This window comes from Mustela nivalis (genome assembly GCF_964662115.1).
Source record: "Mustela nivalis genome assembly, chromosome: X".
Lineage (NCBI taxonomy): Eukaryota > Metazoa > Chordata > Mammalia > Carnivora > Mustelidae > Mustela > Mustela nivalis.
Window position 1 is genome coordinate 16,309,138 of NC_139040.1, and position 20,311 is coordinate 16,329,448.

Here is a 20,311-nt window from a genome sequence, read left to right on the forward strand (position 1 = left end):
TACCAAATGCTGGTGAGAATGTAGGGAAACCAGATCTCTCAGACACTGCTGGTGGGAATACAAAATGCTGCAGCCACTCTGGGAAAGTGTTTGGCAGTTTCTTATAAAACTAAACATGCAATTACCATAGGACCCAGCAATCACACTCTTGGGCATTTATCCCAGAGAAATGAAAACTTATGTCCACACAAAATCTTGTACATGAATGTTTATAGCAGTTTTATTTGTAATAACCAATGACTGGTTATTACCAAAATGTCCTTCAGTAGGTGAATAGTTAAACAAACTATGGTATGATGAAAAGGAACAGACATCAAGTTGGATGGATCTCACTCCTCACTCCCTCATCGCCACCCTGCTAATCACAAATGTTCTAGATTCAGTTCCCTAGGACTTAAAAGACAAATTGGCCAAAAGAATGACCCCAGGTGATTTCAGTTTTGTGGCAGTGGATAAGGAGTGGCCATCTCTAAGGCAATGTATATTTCTTCTTATTATTATTTTTTATTATGTTAGTCACCATTAGTTTTTGATGTAGTGTTCCAAGATTCATTGTTTGTGTATAACACCCAGTGCTCCATGCAATCCGTGCCCTCCTTACTACCCACCACCAGGCTCACCCATCCCCTGACTCCCCACAAATAGCCCTCAGTTTGTTTCTCAGAGTCCACAGTCTCTTATGGTTCGTCATCCCCTCTGACTTCCCCCCCTTCATTTTTCCCTTCCTTCTCCTAATGTCCTACATGTTATTCCTTATGCTCCACAAGTAAGTGAAGCCATATGATAATGGACTTTCTCTGCTTGACTTATTTCACTCAGCATAATCTCCTCCAGTCCTGTCCATGTTGCTACAAAAGTTAGGTATTCATCCTTTCTGATGGCTGAGTAATATTCCATTGTATATATGGGCCACATCTTCTTTATCCATTTGTCTGTTAAAGGGCATCTTGGCTCTTTCCTCAGTTTGGCTATTGTGGACAGTGCTACTATGAACATTAGGGTGCATATGGCCCTTCTCTTCACTACATCTGTATCTTTGGGGTAAATACCCAGTAGTGCAATTGCTGGGCCATAGGATAGCTCTATTTTTAATTTCTTGAGGAATCTTCACACTGTTTTCCAAATAGGCTGCACCAACTTGCTTTCCTACCAACAGTGTAAGAGGGTTCCCCTTTCTCCACATCCTCTCTAGCACTTGTTGTTTCTTGCCTTGTCAATTTTTGCCATTCTAACTGGTATAAGGTGGTATCTCAGTGTGGTTTTGACTTGAATCTCCCTGATGGCTATAAGGCAATGTTTCTTATATATCTGTTGTTATCATCCCACATCTATAAGACACACGCATGTGCACACACATCCAAGATGTCAGGATTTTCATGCTATGGGATCCTGCTTCTATTGACTTATTTTCAAAGAGGATAGATAGATGGGGGCACCTAGCTGGCTCATTTGGAAGAGCATGTGACTCTCAGTCTCGGGGTTGTGAGTTCAAGCCCCACAGTGGGTGTAGAGATGACTACAAACAAACCAGCAAATAAATATATATATATAAATAACACTTGAACTTAAAAAAAAAGATGAAAAATAGAGACCCACCGGAGTTGCACTCAGATGAGAGGAGCAAAGGGTGACTGGTAGCAGCATAAGGAAAAGAGTAGCAGGGAAGAGGGGAACATAAAGCCAACAGAGTTGTAAGTACAGGATATGCGGACCCGTGCTCTAGCTCTGTCACTTTGGTCTTAGCCAGTCCACTAACATGGGCTCTCTCTCTCCCCCATCTGCAGCCCCAGTTCCAAGTCTGCAAACTGATGTGAAAGTGTCTTTTCTTCAGGAGGCCTGGCCAGACCCCAAGACTTGGCTAGCTCCCTGTTTTAGACACTCTCATTCCATTTGAACCTAGTCTTGGTATCATTTTATCACAGTTGTAATGACAGGTGTTGAGATTAACTATTCCATGTTGAATAATGATGAGTGGGTTTTCCTGTTGAAGGTGTATCTGATTTGGGACTGTAAACTCTATTAGCATAAGGACCTTGTCTTAGTTCACTTTTGTATATTCCAGCACCTGAAATGCTGCTGGTCTGAAGAAGGTGCTCAGTACATATTTGTTGGATGAATGAAGGGGGGGCAGGTAGCACGACCCTGACTCAATGAAGCATAGTTATTTACTATCCCATAAAGGAATATAGACTTTGATGTGTATTTATTTTCTCTCTTACAAAACATGACTTATCCCACTCATCACATCAGATGAGACTGAATAGATATGGAGATGCTCTGGAGTAAAAAGTCTGCTGGTCTACTAGTCTACTACCTGGGCTCATGCTCATAAAGCAATGGCTTCCTAGCCTTTGAGCTTTGGAGACCCACTGTGCATCCTCTGAGGCATAGAATCCAAGTCCTGATTGTGCTTTGTATGACAATATGGACATCACTGCTGATGTGGCCATGATGGGGTGGGGACGCTTTCTTTCCACCCACCAGGGATCGTGCCAAATATCTTCCAGTAGAGCCCAGGGGTTGGGGGGAGAATTTGCTAGGTCCAAGTGCCTGCCCAGGCTAAATAAGAACTGGTAGGTATCAAAAATTATGGTTTCCATGACCTATATGTATTTCCCCCAAGGGAAGAATGAGTTGCAAGAGCACAAAAGATTTGAGAGGCGACTGTCCTTTAGACTTTGACCTTAGGGCCCAAATGCTGTCCTTCATGCCTGTGCAGATTTTCCATTACCTGTCACTCACACGGGAGCCCTCCCCACCAGCCAGTAAGGAAACACACGCTCTTCCAACCAGAGGGCTGGGGCGGGGGGAGAGAGGGGGTTGCTGATGTGACACGTCAGTACATTTCAGGGACAAGTCCAACCTGTTTAGCCTTTAACACAGAAGCTTGCCTTTTCTTCTCAATATCCCATGATTCAGCCCCAGGCCACCTAGGCTCCCCCCATGCCCTAGTCCCTTAGGAGAAACAAGGTCCCTGCTGGCTGAGCTCCACGGTCAGTCCCCACTGACTCTTGCTCAACACTCTCTTGTCCCCATGCCTCCATGCCTGGCCTTCCTTGCTTGAATTTGCTTTTCTCCCTGCCCCCCCAACAGCCGCCCCCCACACTAAGTCAACTTCTCAAGCTGCTCTTCTGCTTTCTGCTGTTCTTGATTAAATTCATCCCAAGTTTCTCCTCACGTCCTTCAGCCCAAGCTTTCTGTGTCCTTGAGGATAGTCCCCGGGCCCCCTCTTCCCTCACTGAGCAAATGAGAGGGGTTTGCAACAACACAGCTAGCCCTGGGAGGGCCTCTTCGAATCCCACTCAAGGCCGATCTATGTGAGGGGGTTGGACTCCGCTTTCCTGTAGGCGTACTTTTAGTGCATGAACCTTATTCAAAGTTCTCTGAAAAACAAACAAAACAAAAAAAAAACAACAACAACAAAGAAACAAACAAACAAAAACAAAAACAAAAAGACAAGCACCAGGCCTGTATACCTTGGGCTTTTCTGGGCTCAACGACATTTTCCTAAGCAAGGAAAAAAAAAAAACGTTATCAGTTCTTTAAAGCAAGAAATATGTTGGCCGGCACTTTATCCTGCCTGAAACTTGCCCTTTTCTCCTAGCTTGGAGGATAAGAAGGGAAAAGGGAAGAACAGCCAGGCTGATTTGAATGCCCGTGGCCTCCCCACCCTGCCTGCCACGGGAAAGCCCGATGGGCCTCTAGATAACCTGATGGGCCCCAAAGCCTTGACAGAGGCCTTCAGAAGGAGCATGTGAATGAAGCGAGAGAAAGATCTAGGGGTAGCTTCTGGCCGGCACCGCCCCTCACCCTGGGCCACTTTCTGTTCTCTGCCTGGGCCCCCTCTTTAGGAAATCGTTCGGGAGAATGGAGGGCTTTATGGGACCCACAAGGCGAGGCTTCGGGAGACAAGCCTTCATGGCTTCTGTAGGGAGAGAGCCAGCGGCGGCATCATCTTGCCTGGCCTCAACCTGGCTCACCTGCCGGGGTGTGCCCCACCGGCCCAAGTCCTGTAAACTCCCCGGGGTGTCAGTCCCTTCCTCTAACACAGGTGCTTGGCCTTCTCTATCTCTAAGTGCTCCATAAATGTTAGCGAGGAGGAGGGGGGTTTGAGGGAGACAAGAGGAGGAGGAGGAGAAAGTGACATGATGACCTTGGATGCTGCCAGAAAAACAGGGCCTGGCTGCGGGAGTCTGTCTCCTTCCCTGACCCCTCTCCCCCTCTCCCCCTCTCCCTTGGGCGGCTCAGCTCCAGGCTCCCTTCCTGTAACAGCCGAGACTTTGTTCCGAAACCCGCAGGTGTGCTACTCCTGTGCACCTGGGCAGGGACTTGGCTCTCCTCTTGCTACAGTTACCAAATCGCTTTAAGGGGAGTGCTGTGCATGTTTGCAAATGAAGCCTGTGCTGGCAGATTTTAAAATTTAGAAGATGATGAGCTTGTTTACTAAATAAATATGTGTGTTGGATCTGTTTGTCATGTCCTCGCCTGCAGATGCCTTGGCCCCCTCCCGTTGCTGTGGGCTGGGGCGGGGGAGAGGGCAGTGGGGTAGGAAGATGCCAGTTGTTGGTCTTCTTGGACCCAAAAATTATTTACAGAGCACAGGATTTACAGTCAGGAAGGGTTTTTTTTTTTTTTTTTTTTTTTTTTTTTTACAGGAATGGGCAAATCCTAGATACTCTCTGTATACAGACCTCCTTTCCAGCCCTTATGAAAGGACATTTTTACTTTAAATGAGAGCCCTGTTGGCGGTATAGTCTTGCTGCTAAGTTCCATCAAAACATTGCATTGAGGGGAAGGTCACATGAGACTTGCCACCTTTGGGTCCTGAGATCCCCCCAGTAATGGTGTGACTCCAGAAGAAGGCCAAGGTCTTTCTTTGTGGCCCTGGCTCGCTCCCCCACTCCTCGGGCATCTAATGTCAAAGCAGAAGCCAGTAACATATACCAAGGGATAGAATTCAACCCCCACTCAGGTCAGTTTGAACAGTTCTGTACAGAAGTCTGATTTTCAATTCTGCCTTCCATGGAAGCTGTCCCCTCCTGCGGCTGCTCTCCGCCAAATTTACCCCCACCCTGGGGTCCCCTCCACACACTCCCTAGGGGCTCATCCACCAACCCCTGAGCTAGAACTGTTCACCTTGGAAGCCAGCCCCGGGTTTCTCCAGTATTTTTTTTTTTTTCACAATAAAAGTGCAACTTATAGAGACCCCTGGCTCTCAGTGTTCTGAGTCAGACCCCCAGAACCTCAGACGGAGCCGGAGGTGGTGTGAGTTTGGAACCAATCCGGAAGCTCCATGTGTTCGAAAGGACTGACTTAAGGGGTCGTTTTAAAATATTTTCTTTACTTTTATAAAATGGCATCGTGTAAGGCAGAATTTTCACACCCTTTTTCCAATTCCTTGTTGATTGATTGATTGATTGATTCATTCATTCATTCTTTTTTCTTTCTTTCTTTCTTTTCTTTTTTTTTTTTTTATTTGAGATGTTTTGCCTGCTTTTATGTGCCGTCAGTTGAATTTGTGGGTAGCTGGAGGTTGGGTGTGAAAACCAGGCTGGGAGCTCACAGGGAACAAGAGGTAAAGAATTAAGGGTTCAGGATCCAAATCTCGGCTGCTTCGGTGTTGAGAGGTTGTCACACAGGCAATTAAGTGTATATTAATTTCCCCAGCCATGTGGTTGGAAAATCAGCACATCAAATAAAATATTTAACACCCAGGAAAAGCCAAATGCCTATTCTGCATGTGTGTCCTTAAGTGGTATTTTTATGGAAGGAAACCTTATTTGAAACAAATGTCAGAAGAGAAATTGAGCTCATGAAAGGCACTGAGAAACCACAGCACGTAAGGTTTTAAATGGTGCCCATAAAAAGCATCGTCCTCAGCCTCAGTCCCTTCTGCGGTCTGCACGGGAGTGTCCCATGCTTGTGTCGCTCTACCTGTGCATACGGTTGTCCGCACTCATTTGTACATGAATCACGGCTGGACCTGGTCCCAAGACCCAGAAGTCAGGTGCCAGGCGACAGATCCACTGGTCTTGGGACCAGGAAGGAGTCTCCTAATGGTGGAAGGGATGACATCAGGAGGTCCCTCGAGGAGCTCGCTGAGACCCACCTTAGAATGAAGCTATTTTCCGCCCACAGCAGGGAGCCTCGGGGGCTCTAGACCAAAAGTGGGGATCCCTGAGCCACCCTCAAGCTTCTGTCTGGGGATCTTGAAAGGGGCTATCGCACTAGCCTGTGCAAAAGGAAGGAGGGCTTTGGGGGTTGGCCACGGCCCGGGCCAGGGGAGGCCCCCAAGACAGAGATGTGCTGACCGAGCCGGGGAGGGTTTGCCATGACTCGCATCTCCCGCTGTCTGTTCCCGGATGCCTGCCTGCCACCTTGCCCTTTCATTCATTTGTGCATACATTCCTCAAGTGTTTACCGAACACCTATTTCAGGCATACGCCTGGGCTCGCCAGGGCAGGAGTATACAGAAGACGTTTGTTTTCTCCTCGCCCTCTCAATGGTTCTTCTCTCCTTTTCTCTCCCCCCATAATTCAGTGGTAACAGGGGTGGATGGAGGGATATCCAAAATCCGTCCCCGTAGGAGACATCTGCGCCAGGAATTTCCGGCAACCCCCAAGGAGAGTGGCAGATTGATGGCACTCTAGTTGGGACTAACAAGGGGGCGGAGGGAGGTGGCGGGGGGGGGGGGGAGGCTGTAGCCAGGCTGTCTGCACAGGCCTCTTCTATAATTCCCATTTATCGGGCCCTCGCTCTCTGCCAGGCCCGGTACGTGCCGTTCCTCATACCTCACTCAGTCCTCCATTCTGACTGGTCCTGCTTTAGATGAGGAAACAGAGGCCAGGAGAGGCAAGTGACTTGCCCAAGGTCACACAGCGAGGATGGGACAGAGCCCCAGTTCAAGCTTCGATCCGGATATCTCCAACTCCCAGGCATTCAAGAAACTCAGTGTTTTGCAGACGTCCACACAAAAATAGATTAGGAGCTGCTCCCACGTGCTGTGAAGTTCATTTCAGTGTGGTTTACTTGAGTTTCTGCGTGCACCAATTATAATTGTCAACAGTAGCTCCCGTTTATCAAAGGCTTGGGGGTCAGGAACTCTACAGAGCCGTTTTACACCCAGGGTCTTCTGTAATTGATGAAGCATTAAGGCTATTAGTTTTATTATCCTCATTTCCCAAATGAGGAAGACAACACTTAGAAAGTAACACGCCCTCAGGGTGCCTGGGTGGCACAGTCAGTTAAGCATCCGATTTTTGGTTTCAGCTCAGGTCAGGATCTCGGGGTCACAAGATCAAGCCCCATGTGGGACTCCATGCTGGGCATGGAGCCTGCTTAAGATCCTCTCTCTCTCTCTCCCTCTGCCCCTCCCACCTCACTCGTGCGTACTCTCGTTCTCTCTAAGGAAGGAAGGAAGGAAGGAAGAAATTTGGGGTGTCTGGGTGGCTCAGTGGGGTAAATGTCTGCCTTCAACTCAGGTCATGATCTCCGGGTCCTGGGATGGAGCCCCGTATCGGGCTCCCTGCTCAGTGGGGGCCTCTGCTTCTCCCTCTGCCCTCGTCTCGCTCTCTTTCTCTCTCTTGTGCACATGGGTACAAAAATAAAGCCTTTAAAAAAAAAAAAGTAACATTCCCAAGAGTTCCCAGCTAGTAAAACCAGAGCACAGTTTCACTCAGGTCTCTGTGACACATCAAAGCCACTTATCTCCTGCACTGTCCTGCCATAAACCCTCCAGGACTCTACTGCTTTCAGATAATGTCTTCTTACTCACCCCTTTTCTGTCCATAACAGTCTCATTCCTTCGTGCCCTTTAAGATGAATTAAGTCATTGTCTCCTCCAAAACCTCCTCACCAAGGCCACTTTTTAGCCCCAGTTCCAATTAGCCAAACCTGGAAGTCCCAATGATGTGTCTAGAAAGGGGCAATAAGAATCAGAATATAGGGACGCCTGGGTGGCTCAGTGGGTTAAAGCCTCTGTCTTCGGCTCAGGTCATGATCCCAGGGTTCTGGGATCGAGCCCCACATTGGGCTTTTTGCTCAGCAGGAAGCCTGCTTCCCCCTCTCTCTCTGCCTGCCTCTCTGCCTACTTGTGCTCGCTCTCTCTCTCTCTCTCTTTCTCTCTGTCGGATAAATTTTTAAAAATCTTAAAAACAAAACAGAAGAACCAGAATATATGAACATCAGATTTTCAGTCACCCTTATGGGTTCATGGAATCTTAAGACAAAGGCGAAATAAAGCCAGAAATTCTCATATTTAGAAGTAATAAATGCTACCTAAAACTTGACTTAAAACAAAAAATACCCCCCAACCACGTCTACAATCTCTCACAAACAGAATCTCAAAAAGGGAGGCCAAAGAGAAGGCTTCCTCTCTGAAAATCAGTTTATTTTACAAATAATGATAAGACGGCCGTTTTAAAAGTATTGCTTATTTAGAGATTCCAAATCTACACGCACATCACCTTCCTGAATGACCATATCCTCTGACAGAGACAATCATTCATACTTCTTTAATCCTTCATACTCTCACGCCCCTCGTTCCATGGCACAACCACCAAAGGGCCAAGGCAGCTGCCTTTTTGTGCCAAGAGTTTCTCTTTCCATTTTCCAAGGAAGCAAGACACTCCCCATCCCCTGTCTGCAAGGGGAGGGGGGGTTCATGCCCTCGAGGACTTATTCTATTTCAGCTTCTACCTCTAGGCAGCCAGAAAAATGACTCCGAACCACCCACGGAATGAGCACCTGTTTCGGTTATTGTCCTGATGCGAACATGCTAATCCCCGGGCCCTTCTAATGGGTCAGCACTGCCGATCTTAATACGCCAGTCTTGATTTGGAACAGGTGGGTGCCACAGTTGTCCCACTTGTATTATGAGCCAGAGCATGGCTCGAACAATGTAAGATTCTTCATACAGAGACTGAGAGAGTGCCAGATGGTATTATTGGAGAGAAATAAACTCCATTCTTTTCTGTAACGTCTCCAGCTAAGGGCTTCGACTAGGAAGAGAGAGCACCCAGCCCTATCACTTTCTTTCTTTCTTTCTTTCTTTTTTTAAGTGCACACGAAAATGTTTGTGAAAACCCAACCCAGCCCTAGTTGTGTAGAACATGGTTCTGAGGTAAAATTCCCCTCTGAGTCTACATTTGGCTGCCTGTTCCCCAACCCTGCGCTCTCACCCGAGAACTGTCTGGAGCTTCCCAAACATCCAGGCTTGGTTTAAACAAACAAACAAACAAAAACCCAGCCTTCTTTTTAAAGACATGATGAAATCAGAAAAAGACACAGTCTCTGTCCTCAGCGTGGAATTGGGACTATGTGATTCCCCCACTTTCCGTAACAAATGTGAGAGTTGGGGAATGCGTGGTACCCTTTTTCCATTCAGAAAGATTTATTGGGTGAGCCTGCAGGCCATTCTTCATAGCTTGGGGTTGCCGTATCTGGTTGCTTTGTACAGAAGCCATACATGTTTCCCTTGTCAAACTAGATTGGGAAAGCCTGAATAGACAGTGTGTCCGAAGGTTCATTATGTGCTGGGTTAACGCGCTCAGCTTCTGGAATAAATGTGTTACATGGAAATCAGAAATGACTGCTTGTTCTCAAGAAGTCTAAAATATAAGGAGTGATAAAATATAAACAGTGATCTAGACTGATCTTCTCCCAGTGCCTTGGAATTTCTGTCTCTCATTTATGGCCTTTCTTCCCACCCCCCACTCCATTTCCCCTGCTTGAAAAGCTATTAATTTCTCCCACCTTCCCATCACCCTAGACTCTGATCCCCATAAACAATCTATGCTGTTGTATGCCCTCTTTTTAAAAATACTTTCCCAGTGGTGGAATATACTAGAAAGAAAACTAGGGAAGCTCCGTGAGCTTGGCAGATGCTTCCAGTCCTGTCTTTGCCATTTACAAGCTCTGTGTCTTTAGCAAGTTTCCTAACTTCAATAAATGTTCATTTCCTTCCTTCCTTCTTCAAAGGAATTTTATTCTCTACGGTCAGGCAGCTGCCTCTGATGAACAGCCTCGGCTAATGGGTGGACTCGGGTTCCGTCCTTGTTCCGTAAGTCAGGAATGAAAAGAAAACTTGATCAAGCGAGAAGGGGACAGGGAAGCACAGACTCCCTGCTGTGCTGGGGTCTAACGGGGTCTGCCATCTCCCATCTGTTCATACTCCATCCTTCTTCTCGTCTTTTGCGCATCTCGGCTGGTTCTACAAAGCTTGGTCCTTGCCCCTCACCGCCATTTGCCATCTTAGAGCTTCACTCACCTTTTCCCCAGCTGTGAGAAGTTGCTCCCAGAGGCCCTTGGGACTTTGGTTTGCTTAGCGACCTTGGCTGAGTGGGAGTTGCTTGTGTCTCGGTGTCCTGAATCACTGGGCCCCCATCAGACACTGCAGCAGAACTCTGCCATGTATATGGTATTAAAGGGGAGAGACAAGCCAGGCAGGCTGTTGGGAGGGCCGGAGGCCCCGGTGCATTTCTCCAACCTTGATCTTGGCCAAGGCTTTCTGCCCTTCTGGGCTTCCGTTTGCACAGTTCCAACATGCAATGCCTGTCTTTGGGGACCCTTACGGGAGAGCAGTAAGGATCTAGGGAGATAACAGGAGAGAGCACAGCTGTTCTAGGACATCCATGGAAGAAGTTCCAAGGAGCAGAGCCCCAGCCTTTTGAATCTAGGGCCAGAAGTTTGGAAAGAGCACTCCTGGTAAGGGGCTTTCAGAGATCATCCTGCAGCGCCCCCCCATCCCCTGACATTTAAAGCTGGGTTAGCCACACTGAATGGGACTGCGTGGTCTTCTATGTGTCAGGTGTAGACGCTTTGGGCATCAATGACATTTTGACACTTTCAAAAGAAGACGGGTATACATAACCTATGCATGCATGGGGGGGGGTGTGTTCTCCCATGCCTGTGTTTATGATACACGTGCTAATTATGAGCACATTATACATAATTCTGAACGCATCATGAACGCACACATGGGAACACACATGCAGCATCCTATGATAGAACTTTCAAGACCCTGTAATCTATCCCCTGCCCCCGCCCAACCCCCCGCCTCCTGCCCTGGACAGGAATGTCCTCTCCAGCCATCCTGACCAGTACCCATCCAGCCTCTGCCTGAATGCCTACGAGGAGCCAAGAATACTCAGTTGCATACCTGCTGTCTCCATGCAGCTGTGGACAACTTTTAGAACAGAAAAGTCTTCCTGACATCACCCTAACTATACCACCACCCCCATTCTGTTTATATATATCTATATAAATTTATATTTATTTTATATTGTATATATATTGTATATTTATATTTTATATATGTTATATACATTATATATTTATATATCTTATATATAAATACAAATTTACATGAAATATATAATTATATTTATAATTTTATATAATAAATATATTTATATATCATATATAATATTATATAATATATATTAAATAGATAAAGATATAGAAGGGAAGAAGGCAGTGACCAGGGGTGGAGGATTATATATTATATAATGAATATATTTGCATGTATTATATACATATATTTCAAGTCTTGGCCCTTGAGAAAAACTTCATAAGAGTTCTTTATTCTTTGTTAAGGGAATGATAGATTGTCAGGGCAAAAGAGACCTCTTTTTTTTGTTAAAATAATAGGTCAGTATTTCATATTTTAACATCTGTATATTACGTATTTACTTTTGATTATTTATTTATATGTTATCATGCGTATATATATATTATATATATACACCATATATGGTATATATATATATATATCTATGTATGTGTGTGTGTATATCTATATATATACACATATATATATCCCTATATATATAGAGAGAGAGAGAGAGAGATCTCCCTATATATATATAGAAAGAGAGAGATCTCTCTATATACATATATATATGTATATATATATAGAGAGAGAGAGAGAAAGATATCTCTCTATATACGTATATACACACACACACACCATATATGGTATATATATACAACCACACATATATATAGATATATATATATATACCTATATATATATGCCTGGCTCCCAGGTAGAGCCAGAGCAGAGGACAGTTGCACTTTGTCTTTTCTCTAGAGGTGGACCGAGTGTACTTGCTCGAGACCATCAGCATGGGGATAGCCTGTGGATCTGCGGCTGACCCCAGGCATGCTGATATTGGTGGTTTGGGTGCTCGACAGAAGGAAGACAGTGACCAGGGATGGGGGGGATTAGAGAAGTTCTGGCTTTAGCAGGAACAACTGGCCAGGAGCTCATTGAGAAGACAGTGAGTACCATTGTGCTGAGCAGATGTAAAGCCCTTGGCATCAGTGAGTGGAAACCTTGACCCTTGACCCTTGATGACAAAGCATGGCAGCAAGTGGCTGGTTGTCATTCATTGATTCCTTCATTCTTTCATACAATAAATATTTACTGAGTAGTTGGGTTTGACCAGATACGTAGTAGACCAAGACCCAGTTCCTTAAAGAATTTACAGTCCAAGGACTAAGGAACGGAGAAAAACAGGAGGCATCAGGGCAAAGGCAGGAACAGATTTGGGCTTTCCTTTCTCCTTCATGTGTCTGTCTGTCCATCCATCTGTGTGTGTGCGCAAGCACACACGTGCATGATTTGCTCTTCCTGTGCTGTCCCAGGTCCAGAGCAATGCATCTTTACCTACCTTAACATACAACATGCCTCCCAAATTGGAGGGTGACAATGGTCACCAGCCTCCCTATCAAAGGAACCCTTTCTAAATCTTTTCTCCCACTCAGAAGCCAAGGGATCATGAATGTCCTCAGTCAGGATGTGCACACATGTACCAAGTAGCCACGTTCTGGGTGGGACATATGCATAAGGAGGCTCTGGGTTTGGGAAAGGTGCATATTGGGTCAAGTCAGTTAAAAATCAGCCCAACAGCCTATAAAGTCAACCGCGGTTTGATTTGGACTTAAGCCATCCTTCCACTAGGGCCGTATATGTGCACCTCGCATTAAGAAAGCCTGTACCCAAAAATCCCAGCTTTGAAAGGGAGAGAGGAATGCGACTGGCCATTTCTGGAAGCCATCTAGAGCCCTCATTTATTGACACAGGTGTATCAAAGAGGGTGGCGAAGCCCTTGAAGGAGCATCTGATGCGATCCCTGCCTTCCGTCATTAACATCAGGAAATCATCGCGGGCGAATAGGCCTTTATCTGGTCTGGGCAGAGCCCCCCAGAGATGGCTACTGGGTTAAAATACAGCCACGTTGCCATTGCGGTGGGGCTGGGCGCTCAGCACAGACACAAACTCACCTTGTCTTTTAAAGCGAGAAGGGACTCTGGGGCTTTGTGGCAAAGGGTGTAGTTTTCTGAAAAAAAAAAATCAAACTCAAATAAATTATTAAATTAAAATATAAACTGAATCACAGGCATGCCTTGGGGATTTTCCTTACATTTCAGGGAGATTATGAAATCCATCCCTTCGTTCAGCTTTAAAATCACACTGAATCAGCTTCTCTGAACGACGGGGAAGGAGTTCCCATGACCTGATATTTGCAACTTCCACTAAAGTATGGCTTTCTGTATTTATTTGGAAGTACTTCTGTTCCGTCAGGGTAGGGTTTACCCTTGTTGTGTAGCCTCGTGATGGTTTCACTTCACATCAGACCATGCACCTTTTAGTAACGAAAGTTGTGACCCAACGAAAACTTCTCTTACACGGAGCTTGGGCTCTTGTTTATTTCACAACCTTTATTTGTGTGAAAATTCGTGAGATGAACCATGACATTTAAACTATGTTTGATAGCTTAACAGATTATAAGAACAAAATCAGAGGGCCCAAATAAAAATAATGCTTTGATTGCTTTCAAATTCAATGTCAAAAATTAAAAACAGCTTTCAAAAAGCCTTGGCTTTTTTGATTTTGTATGTATATATATGTATATGTATACATATAATATGTATACATATAAAATGTCTATCATCTATAACATAGATAATATATATAAAATATATTTGTTATATATAAATATATATTTTATATATATTAAATATATTATTAATTATATTTTAAATATATATTAAGTATATTTTATACATATAAGTGTGTGTGTGTGTGTGTGTGTGTATCCTGAAAATCCAGAAATGTATAAGCAAAAAATTTAATAATGGTTACTTTAAAGATTCAGAAGTGTTTTCTTTTCTGCATCTATCCATTTTTCTGCAGTTACTCTCAGAATCAGAAAACCCTGTTTTTAATGACTACCTTTTCATTTAATTTTAATGAAGCCTTTTCTAGGGTTGAGGCAAGGTGTTTTCCTCTGTTGAGAAAGTGGGCATTGTTAAGCGGTAGCAGTTCATAATTCTTCTTCCACGCACGATGATGAAGAACTTCGCGAGGCAGGCAAGCTGAACCGGACCCAGGTTCTTTCCAATTCCTGTAAATTCCACCAAAAGTAGTTTTTTAACTTTCAAACTCCCTTTAATGGACCTTCAACGTCATTAATATAATCACAGTCCTCACTTTCTTTGAGAGCAGTGAACCAAGGAATTCTTTAAAACGGGGCTTTATCAAAAGAACTTCCATTTTAAATGCCTCCCAAACCTGGAGGAGGTCGGCAGGACACAGTGAGTGACAATTTGAATTTCTGAACTACAGAGTTCACAAAGTGTTAGGAGCCTTTTTTCTGTTTCTTGTTTTGTGAAAGGATCTTTGCTCCAACTCACATTCATTTTTCTTCGCATCAGCTGCAACAGAGCGAACCAACTTCGCTGCAAATCAAAAGCCTGACAGTTCTATTTCCCTGAGATAATTGCATACTGCTTTGGAGTTTCCTTTTCCCCTCTGTTTCCTTTTGTTTTGACAACAAGATTCTGGGAAAACAATATACAATTGATAACTATGCTGAATTTTAAAAATAAATAACTGTCGACCCCAAAAGCTTCCAGGAGCCTATGGAGTGGAGTTCTTTTTCGAAACCGTTCCAAAACCAGATGTGGAAATGTTTAGCTAATTCCCCTCCCCAGTCCCCATGCAAAGGGTTCATATGTGTCTCTAACGACATCAGAGGAGATGGAAAGGCAAAAAAAAAAAAAAAAAAAAAAAAAGTCCTGTCTGCTCTCACCAAACACAAACAGCACAAAACTAATTTGGTCTGCAGCTTTTGTCTCTTTTAAAAAGCGTTGTTTCTTCCCGAGATTAGAAATGCTCTGTGTTTATGCCAATATCCAATCTCTTTCTTGTAAGACATGAAATAGAGTTCCTGTTCCCAAAGTGGAACAGTTCATGATTTTTTGAAATGTAAAAGATGAATGAATGAATGAATAAGATTTTTTAATAATCAGGCTTATTAGGGAGTTCTTGACAAATAAGAAGGCAAGGAGGAAAACTCTGTCAAAGGAACTAATGGAAAAGATATATTCATAGACCACATGTAGAGAAACAGAAAAGCTACTGTACTCTGTCGCTGCAGGGTAAGCAAACATTTTGCATCCAGGTGCCATTAGCAGCCTTGGGTCTGCGGGCCTCTAGAGCTCAGTTCAGGACGGCTTGTACCAATAGCCCAACGCTGAAACTCATTGCTTCTGGAATGTTGTGGGGCTAATTTGCAATCAAGTCAAAATGGGGCTATGGTAATACAGACCCAGAGACGTGCTTTCTCAATGCCCAGCCTCCTCCTCCTCCTCCTCCTCCTCCTCAAGAAGCTGGACAGTGGTCCCAAGGTGAGCACTCCCTTCTCTGCTTTTATTTCTTCCTTGGCCTCAGCTCCCCTTAGCTCTGAAGATTTCTGGAGACTTTAAAAGGGATTCTGTCCACAGCCCCAAGGATGGTGAAAAGTACCTTCCATTTGGCACCCCGCCCCCAAAACACACATTCACAGCCTTCCCATCTGTAGCCCCTCGGCCTTCTTCTTCTCAGCCTTCTTCCTCTTCTGCCACTGAGCAGAGCCCCCCTGTCCCTCGTCTGTCTGGTCCCACTCTGCCGCCACACCTCAGCTAGAAGTTAGAAAAGCCAGCTGACCTGATGATTTCTCACAGTGTTGGGAATGACTTATCACCCCCCCTGCACACACACACACACACACACACACACACACACACACGCCCTATACCCTGGGCAGCAGGAAGGGGGGTGGTTCCCAGTGCTGATGACCTGCCCTCAACAAAACAGAATGACTCCTGAAGTGTGGCACCGAGCTGGGGTTAGCAAGCTCATTAGCAAGTACATTCTGCTCTCCTCCTGGTCCCGCCACTGCTCCCTCTCCGAGACACACAGTCTCGCATGTGGTCCCACAGACTTTGCTTTTAAGTTTCCTCCGAGCATGAAGGTGTGCTGTCACATACAGAGGTGTCTCCGCGGACTGGTCCCCTCGCGTGACCCTCTGCTCCTACCTGTGAAAAATCAGAGAACAGGGAGATGGTCCTGAGTTTGGAGATTTGTGCTAAATGCACCCCCAAGCTCAGCGAGGTTACTGAACCCCTCTCTTCAAGACTGATTCAGTGCAGAGAGTGAGGTGTCCCAAATGTTTGCTTGGGGCACAGCAGTCTTGTTTCTTGGAGACTCCTGGGCTTTTTATAACCCTCTTTGGATTATGCATGAAGGAGGGGAGGAGTGAGAGGGGGTGGGAAAAGGGAAGATGCTGGAGGAAGGGCAGGCTGAGCTTCCCCGCACAAGAACCCAGCCTTGAACTTGGTTCTCAGTTTTGGGTTGGGATAACCAAAATGGAAGAGAAGGACTGTTTCTTCGGCCTGTTCTAGCATCTCCTTAAAGGGGGAGCTTTTTGTTCAGGGCAAATAGGTCTTGGTTATGAGATGATATGAAGGGCAGAGAAGAGGCGACAGAGGGTGGGACATGCTCAAGGCCGGGTGGGCTCCGAGAGACCGGGACCGGAGTGGAGAGCACGCTGGGGATGGAGTGATGACGTCAGCAAGTATCAGGCCTCATTCCAGAGCAAGCGGTTTGTTTATGTCCCTGTTGAGTCATCTTCCAAGACCCGCTGGCATCGCTGGCATCACAGTTGACTTGCGTTTTGTTGTTGTTGTCGCTGCTCTTTTGTTTGTTGTGGGTTTTGGAGGGGCAAGAGGGTCTGCTTCTCTGTTTCCTTGCTGCAGCTTCCGTTTTCTGCTTTACTCAAGACAAAAAGGCAGTCCCAGGAGAGACACCAGAACCAAGAGGGGAAGAAAGAGGGAAGGAAGGAGCCAGGGAGACACCTTAGACTTATCTCTATACCCAACAGCCCCGGGAGAGAATGAAGCGCCATTCCTGAGAGAGATAGGGAGGTGAGATCCGTACCCATCAGATCTAAGTGCCTGACTTAGAAACAAAGCCTTTCATGCGGGCCACGGCACTTTTCCAGTGAGCCCCTTACGCCATGGTTCCCAGCAAAGATGCAGCAAGTTCCTCCCTATCAAAGGAAGAGAAAGAGCTGCCTTTTTGCCACTGGACAGAAATGTCTTGGGATGCATTTTAGTACAAAAGACAGACCCCACACTTGGGCATATCCATTACCTTCGTAAGTTTTTAGGCACGTTTCTATTTGATTTATGTCATTTTCACTTTTAAAACGAAAGTGGAGTTGGACAATATTTGATGATATTCATCTTCCTTCCTTCTTGGGTCATTTGTCACCTCCTTCTGATACTGGGTTTTCGACGTCTGTCCTGAGCCTGGCTCGTTTTTCTCCCCATCTTCCCCGCCACTCTTTAGGAGGTAAAAGGCAGTAGGGCTAGGAAGTGGCCACAGAGCTTTCCATTGAAAGAGAAAAGACATTAAAAAAAAAAAAAAACTAGTGAACATAAAAGAAAACTATAAAGCAAAGCATACGACTCAGAGAGGGGCAAACCGTGGCCACAGAGAAGATGTTAGGAGCTACCTCACCAATCGGTGTGTGAGGTACAAACCCATGACTCGCTTTCTTAAATCTGGAGCTCTTGAATTGTTTTCGTGTATAACATTAATGGGAAAACGTAAAATTAAAAAGCAGTATTTTTTTGCTTCTGCGGTTTCATGATTTTACAAGGTGCCCTGATTGGCATATCAGGGAATTTCTGGGTCTTTTACTATGATACCTCGATGGTTGATGGAGTATCTGTTTGCTTGTTTGAAGTGAGCCCCTTGGGGAGATTTCAAAATGTGGTTGTCAGGAATAAACCACATTTTCTTCTCCGGCTTTGATTTAATTATGTTTGTCACTCATCCACACAAGGCAATAAGGAGCGGGTGCCTTTATGAGAAGACCCGGGTGGCCCTTAAGGAAGGGTCTGGTGCCACCGGCTTGAGTTAAACTGTATCTCCTGTCACCTTAATATTTGGCGTGAAAACAGTTTCATTTTCTTTGCTGGAGTGGCACAAAACGCGATGCCTTTGCTGATCAGGGTCGACTCTCCTTGGGTATATATATGAAGGATATGCGTTTTATACTGAAACAGCACTATAAAACCTCTTAGAGAAACCACTTAGAGAAACCACTGGGGTCATCTGTCACCACGTGAGTTCCAACAACGAAACTGGAATTCTGTTCTCTCTTACAAGAATGTTTTCCTTTTCTCTGTTTTCTTTGTTTTCGGTTTTATCGAGGTAGAATTGACAAATAAAAGTACAGGATATTGAGGGGCGCCTGGGTGGCTCAGTCGGTTAAGTGTCTACGTTCAGCCCAGGTCATGATCTCGGGGGCCTGGGATTGAGTCCCATATCCGGAATCTCTGCTCAGTGGGGGGCCTGCTTCTCCCTCTGAGTGCCCCTCCCCCTGTTTGTGTGCTCTCTCTCTTTCTCTTTCTCTCTTTCATCAAATAAACACATCCATCACCTCACCTTTGTTCAGAGAACACTTAAGTCCCACTCTCTTAACCTTTTGAAAATACTTCTGTTTAAAAAGAAAAAAAAAAAAAAGATTGTGTTTGAACTTTTAACAAGAGATAAGATGATGTCTCTTTGTGTCTCTGTGTGCTCTAGAAATCCTCACCAGCCAGCTTTCTGTTTCCGGAACGTCCGTACCTGATCCGCCCCAGGCATGAAGGCTCTCCAGTTGATAGCAGGGATGGTCCTCCTTACCTGTGTGTTTCTGGCCTGTGCTGCACAAAGTCCAATGACCGTGCTGTGCTCCATAGATTGGTTCATGGTCACTGTGCACCCGTTCATGCTGAATAACGACGTCTACGTGCACTTCCACGAGTTACACTTGGGTCTGGGCTGCCCCGCCAACCACGTTCAGCCACACGCCTACCAGTTCACCTACCGTGTCACCGAGTGCGGCATCCGGGCCAAGGCTGTCTCCCTGGACATGGTTATTTACAGCTCGGAGCTGCACTACGCTTCGAAGGGGACTTCTTCTAAGTACATGATCCCTGTGTCCTGCACTGCTCCCCGGCAGTCCTCGTGGCTCCCTCCACCCTGCCCGGTGAGAGTAGCCAATGGGACAGTCACTAGAGCCCAACACGGCGGGGCGAGCTATGACGTGTTCACCTTGTCTCAGTCCAGCCAAAGGCCCAACTGCGACTGTCCGCCCTGCGTATTCGGCGAAGAAGAGCATGTCCAGGCCCCGCAGGGCCAAGCGGAGGCTCAGGAGGGCCAGCACCCGTCTGCTTTTGTGGATCTTTCTGAGGACTGGTCCCTTCACTCGGATGATCCCACTGGGTCCATGTGATCGCCGGGTTTGAGGAGTCCCTCGGGAGCTTTTTCTAACATTAGTATATAATATTTTCTATTATTAGACAAATAAGTTTGTTGGTAGCCCCCTTATCAGTGCCTTTGAGAGAGGGCAGCTCATGGTTATTTCATGAATAAAATTGTTTTATATTTTTATATCTTTTTTTTTAAATAAATTTTGATGGCATAAAAATATCAGTTCAGCATTTTTATTTGATAAACACATATATAACTTTCACTGGGGGCCAGACACCATTCTGAGGGCTTTACAAAAGTTAGTGCCCAGTCGCCTCTGTCTAGGATGATTGAGCTCCCTTTCAGGACCCGTTTCTCTTACGCTCTGTACCTCCCAACCTAGCCCTGACCCGCACACCTTCTTCTTAGTCTGATCAATGGCTGCACCACTTTTCATCCATGGGAGACACAGATTCTATGAGTGATTCAGAAACCACGAACGGTTCTAAGTATCACTTGAGTCACATGCCACCGACTAAATGGTAAGCTCCTGAGGCCCAGGACTGGATCTTCTACTTAGTCCCAGATGGACAGCACTTTGAAAGGAGTTTTGTTCCCTGACTTTTGTGATCAGCAATTTCTTGCCCAGGTGTGGCTATCCATTAGCTTTCTCAAACCCTTGGAAGGAAAAAGGTGAGTAAAGGTATTTAACAAGTATTCACTGAGTGGTACTACATT

General features: G+C 45.5%; 1 protein-coding gene across 4 annotated transcripts in view; it reads left to right on the forward strand.

Moving 5' to 3' along the window:
* The window catches only part of PLAC1 (placenta enriched 1), a 180,640-nt gene extending 160,860 nt beyond the window's left edge, over nucleotides 1-19,780 (forward strand). For all 4 annotated transcript variants that reach the window (XM_082717671.1, XM_082717674.1, XM_082717673.1 and 1 more), the window contains exon 2: nucleotides 18,926-19,780. In XM_082717671.1, coding sequence (XP_082573797.1) covers nucleotides 18,984-19,616 — 633 coding nt within the window. In that variant the 5' untranslated portion in view covers nucleotides 18,926-18,983 and the 3' untranslated portion in view covers nucleotides 19,617-19,780. The remainder of the gene's footprint in view (nucleotides 1-18,925) is intronic.
* Nucleotides 19,781-20,311: the final 531 nt, after the last annotated feature.